We start from the raw sequence: 9,340 nt of genomic DNA, 5'->3' as shown, positions 1-9,340 counted from the left end.
TTTACACATCATTTTGACATTAGGAAGTACGGCGGCGAAAATCCAAATTCGCAAGTAACACTACCTTGTATAAATTCGCCTTGTATTTTGTTTTTGTTTGTGATAGGTGTGCTGTCATATCAGTAAAAGCAAAAACAAAATACATTTAAGGCGAAGAAATCATATAAATTCGCCTTGCTATTTTAGCAGTCTCAACTAGGGACGTTCCGATACCATGAAAGTATCGATACCTACTCAACTGAGCTTACTCAAATCGCAATTTCGATACTACTTATATGAGTAAGCCGAATGTATCGATACCTACTTATATCGATAATTTTTCATCCCTAGTTCGAAATTTGATTGAGAACTTTTCAAGAACATCCTATTTCACAATTCGGTTCAAAAATGCCTTATCTCAGCTGCCGATTCAAAACGCCCTATCTCAAATATTTTCAATATAATTGCAGTAGAGGTATGGATACATATATTTGTTCATTAGCAACACATTTTGGCGGTTCCATTGCGTAAAGCAATTATTTTTCATAAAATCGAAGCAATTATTTTCCATAGAAAAAATATAGCCGGCAAGATATGGCACTTGCTCAAATCGATTCGATACAAGTACTTTTCTTTCGATACCAAGTAGGTATCGAAACAACGATTCGAGTAAAAAAGTATTTGGTATCGAAACAAAAGTATCGAGTACATACTCGTATTTACTTGTATCGGAACATCCCTAGTCTCAACTACAGCAACGCTCTCCTTCAGCATGATTTGCCAATTGGATATGTCTTGCCGAAATTTCACGACTGTATAAGGGATCATAGAGTCGTACATAGATTTTCCTTTCAACGAGGCACGATTTACAGCGGCGCTGGACAATACGTAACTGCATCCGGGGCGAGAACAATGCGCTTGAATTCCGAACGCTGTACAGGGACATCAAGAATACAGAACTGTATCGATAGAAATATTGATGCACTATAGAAGCATTTTAATCTGATTAGTGCAAAATGCTACATAGTTATCTATTCTGGCTTAATTCAGAAGTGGAATTAAGAGGAAGCCTTCCTCCGACAAAGTCGGAAGAACTATTCCGCGTACAGAAAAGATTCACTCCGATGAAGATATTACAAATTCTGCATAAATGTAGTGCCAATAGGGGAATACCCGATGCGCATGTTGAAATAGACATGAAACTACATACGTTTTTTTCAACTTTTTTAAAATGTAGAATCCACGCACATGGGTAGAAATGGGCAGTTGTATTCATTTAGGTCAAGTCATTTTACCACTTACTACATCGGTGCTAAAGATCACAGTCATTCAAGTCAGTTCGCCCATCAAAAGTTTAGTTTGTTGCTTGGGGTTACCGAAGACACAATTGTTCAGAACCAAAAAGAAGTTAGGCAAAAGCAGGAATTTGGTAAGACCTTAGGTCCATGGCCAGCTTGCCATTTCCAGGGTGCATGACTCCAGCTTATGGCTGTGCTTTGACCACCTATGAATCTGTGTGAGTAGACTTTTATGACGATACAAATATCCTAATATCGCGACCTGTAATGTCCAGGCCGGTTTTGCTGAAGTTTCCTAGTACTTTTTATCTCTTTAAATTTAAAACCCAAGGTAGATCCCCTTCTCACGGTTTTCTGAGACCTCCAGCATTGGAGTGCGTAAATTGGATTCGGTATACATACTCAGCGAAATCTCGTTTTTAGGGGGAACATGCACACATGCATGCACATAAAACGCTCCGCTCTCAAGACTACATTGATTTGTTGCTTCACTACTTTGACCACAGATTTAAAAACACAATACAGCTTTATTTGAATGCTTAGTTAATTTAACGACCAATTACCTTTTAATGCGGTGTTTAGTATCAATTTAATTCAATAAACTAATTCAGAATAGCGCTGCACTTCAGTGTGGAGCTGACCAGTGGATAAGAAAAATGTATTCTTTAAAGATTTTTCTTTTTATTTATATACAAGGGTGTGTATGGAGTTTAAACTGGTGGTAAGCGGACAGTCGATTAGAAAAAAATATATATGTATATATTTTTTTACGTTTGAAATCATTTTTTTACCTATGCTAGCGCTGCGGACGAAGTGCAGGCTTTGATATTGGCGCGTGGTGGCTCTAAAGGTATTCCGAATAAAAATCTGGAAAAGCTTAATGGCACATCTTTACTAGGACGTACAATAACGATATTAAATAGTTCCAATTTATTTGAACACATTTGGGTATCAACGGATTGTGAGTTGATAGCAAGCGAGGCGATTAAATGTAAGTTGAAAAAGAAGAGAAAAAATTAAATTGTGTCTGGTAAATAGCAAAAAAAAAAGTGTCTTAATAAACGTACATATATATATCCATGTTTTTATCATGTATATATATAAAAAAATTTAAATCTTTAACATTTCAGTTGGCGCCTTGGTGCACAAGCGAGATGCCATCTACGCTCGGGATAATACTTCCTCCTTGGAGTCTGTCAAAGAATTTTTAGCTGCCCACGACTCTATTAATAGAGTAGCATTATTTCAATGCACTTCAGTGTTTTTGAAAGAGAACTACGTCTACGAAGCGCTGCAGCAATTTGAGTCTAGGGATTGCGCTTTTGCAGTAACTAGGTACTCTTAAATTTTCTACATAATGCAGTTTTCGATGGACATGGTTAATATGTATGTATGTATACATAATTCCCTGCAATGTTATCCTTTTCACAGATCTCATAAATTACGGTGGAAGTTGCAGGAAAATGGAAATATAGTGCCATTAAATTTCAAGCCAGAATGCAGGCCACGGCGACAAGATTGGCCGGGTGAATTAATTGAAACAGGCATGTTTTACTTTTCCACAAGGCAGTTGGTGATGGAAGAGAATCGTTTTCAAAACGAAAAGTGAGTACAAGTAAAAAGAAATTGCCTTGTTTTTCATATTTCAAGACATTCGCGCCACTATTTTTCACTTTTTCGCAGATGTGGTATAGTTGAAATCGACATCGTTGACTCATTGGAAATTGATACACGCACAGATCTTGTACTGGCCGAATGTCTTATAGCGCAGGGATCACGTATCACAGGCACGACGGCAGCTTGCACAAATCTGCTTTAAAGATTAAATTTTTAAATAAAAATGCAATTGAGCTCATTTGAGTACTATAAAATATTTAAACATATTTTTTATTATTAATATTATCATTATTATTGGTAAGCTTAAATTAATAGTGTATAATAAATAATTTTCATTTTCATGTATCGTCATATATATTTATGTATGTATAGTATGTATGTATGTACGTATCGTATGTATGTATGTATGTATGTAAGAATGTATATATGTTTTATGTAACTATTGTATATATGTATTTACATATTGTATGCGACGTAAATGGGATCAAGCTGATCAGCCAAAAATCCATCACGCAAATGCATTCGTTGTTTTTCGCCACGACTATTGATGGGTACAACGCCTGCAAAATAGATTTTATGTATATTGAAATGCAGTTTGCAGTTATATATTTGTAAATTAATCGAAAAAAGGCGGCAATATAGGCTAGTTAAGTGAAGTCACTTGAGCGATAAATAAACTGATGGGATATGTTGCAAAGCAGAAATATATTAACACCGGACTAGTAAGAGTAAGGTATAAAAACCGATTTTTAATTACCTGGATCGACAACAACAACAACGCCAACAATTAACTGATGTTCTTCCAAAACTGTATTAGTTACTAATGGTACCAAGTCCAATGCTTCAGATTCGTTGCCATCAAGCTCAACCACAACAACCAATAAATTAGTCCATGTGAAAACGGCGCTATGTTGAAAAAAAAAAAATTATTAAACAGTACAGAGTTTTAACGCTGTCTTTGGATCTTACCATTCAGCGATTTTCTTATGACACCTTAGCACCGAATTTTCTATATCGATCGGATGGTAATTCATGCCACGCAGTGTAATTACCTCATCCAAAGCACCTACTACGTAGACAGCATCGTGCAATTCCTGATCATTGACATTGGCCAGCGAGCATGGATCACCGCTAACGCTGGGCGCCTGCGGTCCTGTTGACATAGATGAGAAATTCAAATGCAACTGACTCATTGAGTTAAGTGACTCATTGTCACTGTCACGACTAGCCACACTGGGTGTGGTTTCGTCCAAAATGGAAACCGCTTGCGAACATTCAGTGCGTCGTAAAAAGCCTAAATAGCCAGTGCGTGCATAGACTTCTGTTGTCGCGCCAGTTACTAGCTTGGCGTTGAAATGGTCATTATAGTCAGTTTCATCGCCATAAATGGTGAAATAGCCATTAGCGTTGTGCGGTGATTGAACCTGCAATTGAAACCGAAAAAACGGGTAGTTTGTATACATTAAGGTGCCTCACTCTCCATATAAAAAAACAAATCGGTACTGCTTTTCCATCGGTGTTAATTCATTTATTATATTTTAAGACTTCCGCTGGGCCGACTTGAAAATACGGCCAAATATTGAGTTTTTTAAATATTTTTTCCAAAAAATGACCTCAGATGATAAGCTGAAAAGCTCAGCATAAATTTTTTTTTTAAATTTATCATCGGAATTTCATTTTCCCCGAACCGGTTCACTTTTCACTTTTGGTTTCCATGTATTTATTATGGGCGGATATAAAATTTTCGGGTGAATTTCTTTTCGGCTGAAACTCAGGATAAGGCAGAATGTTATTTTTGGAGGTATTTACCAATCGGTCCAGTACACGTAAATCTTAATCAGCCTTATCATGAGTTTAATTTTCGCCTGAAATTCTTAACTTTTCGCTTCCGTGTATTTACAACGGGCGAATTGGTTTTCGGGCGAACCATTTCTTGCAAATCCATGCCTTACTTTGCTTCAATTACATATGCCAAATTTGAAAGAAGCCGTAGCAAAATATCTCGACCCAAGCGCCACCTAGCGAGACCATTTTTCGTAGCCAAATTTGCCCATAAATAAGTTATATAAAATATTTTTTCGCGCTAGACCTTCCGCTGGAAATGACTATGTATATAATATAATAATTTGGCACAGGTCTTAAAATATAAAACATAAATTTTATAATTCCTGTGGAAAAACTGCAACGTTTTTAGTGAGGCACTCTAATGTACATATGTACATTCATACGAAATTTCCATATTCGATTCTCAGCCTGCAGCACACACACAAACAATTGCTTACCCATATTTCACCCAAATGCGAATCGCCACAGTGCCCTTTCGTCTCCGGATTGGCAATGATTACCTTTACACCTGGCAAAAGTTTTCCCGATTCTATCAGACACAGCGAATTCGGAGCACCGCGTTCCACAAGCGCCACACGATTATTTCGCAACGCGCGCAGATCCACATACACCTGTGCACTCTCCGCCGAGCTGGCACCTTGCACACAAATAGCCGGATTGACACGACAACCGAATGAGGTGGATACGCAACGCGTATTCAAGCCGAGCGCTTGGAAGAGCTTACAAAATTGTTGCGTGAGTTGAACGCGCGGACGCTCTTCAGCTACAACCACACATGTGCGCACACAGCGTAAATCAACGTTACGTTGCTTGAGCATCGGTATTGAATTACTAAGTGCCTTCGTGCATAGCTCGATGACGCCATACGAACAGAAGGTGTCACGCACCCGATAATGCGACAATGTTGATAACCATAAGCTGGGATTTGTCTCGACTTCGTAAGGGGCTATGAGAATCGAATGATGACCGCTGTAGACACCAATTAAGGTCCACATGGCGAAACCGAGACCACAATACGGATCTAGACAGAGAGCAACGTGACGAGAAGGATATAATTCGCAAGCTAATTTTAAGCTTGCGCAGAGACTAGAAAGGGAGCTGCAGGAAAGGGAGAGATAAAATGGATTAGTTAAATAATACTTATGTGAAAAATGTATATAACCAGTATGCTTATCAAAGACGCTACAAAAAAATTTCCACAATTTCCATATCCCTAAGTGATACATTTGCCATTATTATTTTCAACTGCTTACCGATGCGTAATATTCACACCACTTAAGCGACCACAAGTGGATACACTAAAGTCCAAATATGCAGTTGAGTCCAACGGTGCATTTGCAATAGCCATTAATTTGCGCTTAGGATTGTCATCAATATCCAATATGGGTGGCCAAGTTTTCGGATCGATGGAAGCAGCCGCTTCGCGTGATTTCAATAATTTTATTATCGGTTGTATAGAGAGCACAATAACACTTTTAGAGACATCAACAATCATGCGCACAGTTGGCAGAGTCGTAATGAGATTTTGTGGATGTGGTGGTCGTATGGTAATTGGAATAGCAGCCAAATAAAGACACCCATAGAACGCGCATAATAAATCCAAACCGGGTGGAAATATTAAAGCTGTGGGAGAGAGAGAGAGGAAATAATAGGAAGGTTTTATTCAGCGACTGCAAATAAAATTAAATTTTATGAATTGAAATCAAAGCCAATGAAAAAATTTCCATATCATGCTTTCGACGTTATCATTAGAACCATCTTATTGTTTAAAATATAATGGCCTTATTTATAAAAAAAAAAAAAAAACAAAATACATTTAAAGAGCTTTATAAGGCGAGATTTTGATACCAATTTTCGACTTATAACGCGTTTAAAGTCGTCTTATTTTTATATTTTACAAGCAGACCCGGCGAACTTTGTCCCGCATTCCCACGACAGCCGGTTCTACGTACCGGAATGACTCGGGTTTTACCCGACCAAGGGCTGTTGTTTCGGCGATATAACCCCGTTTAGGTCGGCGAAGTACCTCAGAAGTTGCTCGTCCATAGGGCTACATTCACTACGTATTCTTCTACTCAGGACTGGCATCGAGTAAGCCCCAGGGCCAGAAATCTACACCTGCTGTGTATGCCAGAGACGACTACACCACAACTCCACCTCAGTCAAGTGTAATGCCTGCGAGGGGTGGAGTCACCTTAGAGTCTGCTCAGGACTACGAACACATCGACAGTGGACCACATCGTACGTGGCCCCCTGCTGCTCAAACAGAGCAGCCCCACGGCTAACCTCAGCCCACCTAGGCAGCCTCACATAGTCACCACAGCACAACAACAAATAACACCACAGGCCATACCACAGCCACGACAGACCACAGAATACACACAACCGCACCACTACCCACACGCCGCCGCCAACAACTCCTGGTTTCTCCTACAATCTGCACGGTATGTCAGACCAGGATATTCCGTAATGCGACATCAGTCAAGTGCAAGACCTGCCTTGGCTGGTGCCACTTTACGGCATGCTCAGGTCTGCGTACCACGCGAGATTGGATGACGGGGAACTTCGAGGGCCCGTGTTGCGTTGCTCGGTCGCAGACCTCAACTGCGACGCCTCCCGCCACCATCACAGGGCGGCAACCATCACAGCAGCGCACACAGCCAACGGCGGTAAGAACACACACATCCATGCGGTTAGCTGCGGTCCAAGAGACGAAGTTGCCCAGAAATTCAACTCTGTTGAATTGTGCCGGGTACAACGTGCACCGTCGAGATCGCGAGCGAGATATTGGTGGTGGCTTAGCGTTCATCACGCACCACACCGTGCAGTATCGTCTTATCGAAGCAGACATCGACCGCAGGGATACCACCCTAGATTGTCAGGGTATTGCTATCCGGTTAGGCGATGTTGAGCTCGAAATATTTAACATATACATACATGGATATTTTTTTAGTCTATAACCATATTTGGAAAGACTGCAGTTGGTGTCCGAAATAAAAAAAATAAAATCGATATAGCCGTTCTCGAGCTTTGTGAACGGAAAACAACGGCGCTGCCTAGCTGATATATTTTTCGCAGAGATGTTTTTCTTTCTTTTCTCTTACCAATACATATATACTCTATGACCGAAATCCATATATGTATGTAATACTTAATGTGACCAACCGTACTTCTTTCGGAAGAACTGTACTTCTTTTTGAGCCGTTGTACTTCGTACTTCGAAGTACAGTCAAATGTACTTCTTTGCAATGTTTTGTACTACCCAAGGCACATTGAAAAGGTAGTATCAATGGAGCAGCTGATTTGATTTTATTTTCTTTTTTCAAATTATTCGGTCTCTAAAATGTCAAATATTGTTAAGTTCTTCTCACAAAAAATATAAATTGTGATAATCATTTTGCATGCGAAACCTTTTCCCATACAAAACAAGCGCTTGAAAAGCAACGTTTGGAACCTTCGCCTAACTCCGCAGTACAAACTCTGATTACTGGGCCTTGCATATGATGGATCAATGGTTCAAAAAGCAAACAAAATTTACTAAGAAAGAAAGTCGCACCAATTTTTTTCCAAATTTGATTTTTAATCAAAATCAGAACAAATCAGTGCTTGGTAATTTTTTACTTACATACGTAGCTCGCACTATTTTTATTAAAACTACATAAAATATAAACTATTACATAAGACTTCATCGTAATTGTTATTTTTTCGTTTTCTTATTTTGAATGCAATATTGCGATTTAAAAATCGAATTGTAAAGAATATTCTTCCGAGATAAAACCTTTTTATATTTTGGTTCAAATTTAGTTTTAAATTTCTCATCAGATTTTGAAAAAAATAAGGCTTTGTGATTAGCGTATCGCCATTAACATTGACAAATTTTTAATTTAAAATGCAAATCCGCATATCAAGATAAAACCGCGTATGTGAGGTTGCATACATTATATTTTAGAGTAAACACACTCATATTTAAAAATGGTTCTCTTTTTTACAAAGAAATCGCACTTCAGGACGAATGGATAAGGCTTGATCCAAGAGCTTGTGTGAGCAAATCCCATTTTTGGCAAGAAATGTCAGTTACGCGGTTTTTAAAAACGACGATATGCGGTTTTGTACTTCAAACGACAATATGCATGTATACACTTTCTTCATGCGTTCTGAAACCTAGTCGTCAACCCCATTTTCGAAATTATGTAGCCGGCATAATTTTCAAGTCCATAAAATAAAATCTTCTGCTTAAAAAAAAAAAATATCTTTTTTGGTTTTTGTAGCGATCACTTTGTAGAATATATTTTTGGTACACTTGTAGGCTGGTGTGATCTATTATTTAATGGTGCAAATAAAACACTTATTCCACCTTCGTTGCCCAACGTTTCGCTGAAATTTCCAGCATCATCAGGGGCCACTATGTTTATTAAATCCAACAAAGAAATACAACGAAAAAACAAAAGATGTTCAAATGAATAATAAAAGTTGGCATACATGTGTTTGTAAAAACAAAGACAACAATTATGGACTAATACAAAGAACATATACTCACAATAATATTAAACATTTACTTTAAACTTAATATTAATACATATACACATAATCAGTACCACTCT

At 38.4% G+C, this 9,340-nt stretch overlaps 2 protein-coding genes across 6 annotated transcripts in view; one reads left to right on the top strand and one right to left on the bottom strand.

The window, feature by feature from the left end:
- Nucleotides 1-1,742: 1,742 nt before the first annotated feature.
- On the top strand, nt 1,743-3,149 carry Csas (CMP-sialic acid synthase). Of its 2 annotated transcripts, none has more exons than XM_017614857.1 (5): nt 1,743-1,998; nt 2,078-2,268; nt 2,408-2,612; nt 2,709-2,886; nt 2,961-3,149. In XM_017614857.1, exons 1-4 carry the CDS (start codon nt 1,934-1,936, stop codon nt 2,884-2,886), a joined length of 639 nt encoding a protein of 212 aa, XP_017470346.1. In that variant the 5' UTR covers nt 1,743-1,933; the 3' UTR covers nt 2,961-3,149. The 2 variants fall into 2 exon arrangements, with proteins under 2 accessions (XP_017470346.1, XP_017470345.1); XM_017614856.1 differs by having other exon boundaries at nt 2,709-2,882; nt 2,961-3,148.
- A 40-nt stretch (nt 3,150-3,189) lies between these two features.
- The window catches only part of DIP2 (disco-interacting protein 2), a 24,879-nt gene continuing 18,728 nt past the window's right edge, over nt 3,190-9,340 (bottom strand). For all 4 annotated transcript variants that reach the window (XM_017614843.1, XM_017614846.1, XM_017614845.1 and 1 more), the window contains 5 exons: nt 5,993-6,362; nt 5,177-5,837; nt 3,864-4,318; nt 3,652-3,800; nt 3,190-3,454 (listed from right to left, as the gene is read on the bottom strand). In XM_017614843.1, coding sequence (XP_017470332.1) covers nt 3,351-3,454; nt 3,652-3,800; nt 3,864-4,318; nt 5,177-5,837; nt 5,993-6,362 — 1,739 coding nt within the window. In that variant the 3' untranslated portion in view covers nt 3,190-3,350. The remainder of the gene's footprint in view (nt 3,455-3,651; nt 3,801-3,863; nt 4,319-5,176; nt 5,838-5,992; nt 6,363-9,340) is intronic.

The sequence above is a fragment of the Rhagoletis zephyria genome, unplaced genomic scaffold, assembly GCF_001687245.7.
Source record: "Rhagoletis zephyria isolate East Lansing unplaced genomic scaffold, Rhagoletis_zephyria_1.1 Rzeph_scaffold_00911, whole genome shotgun sequence".
Lineage (NCBI taxonomy): Eukaryota > Metazoa > Arthropoda > Insecta > Diptera > Tephritidae > Rhagoletis > Rhagoletis zephyria.
Note: the sequence above shows the minus strand (reverse complement) of the source record. Positions and strands in the feature narration are given on the sequence as shown.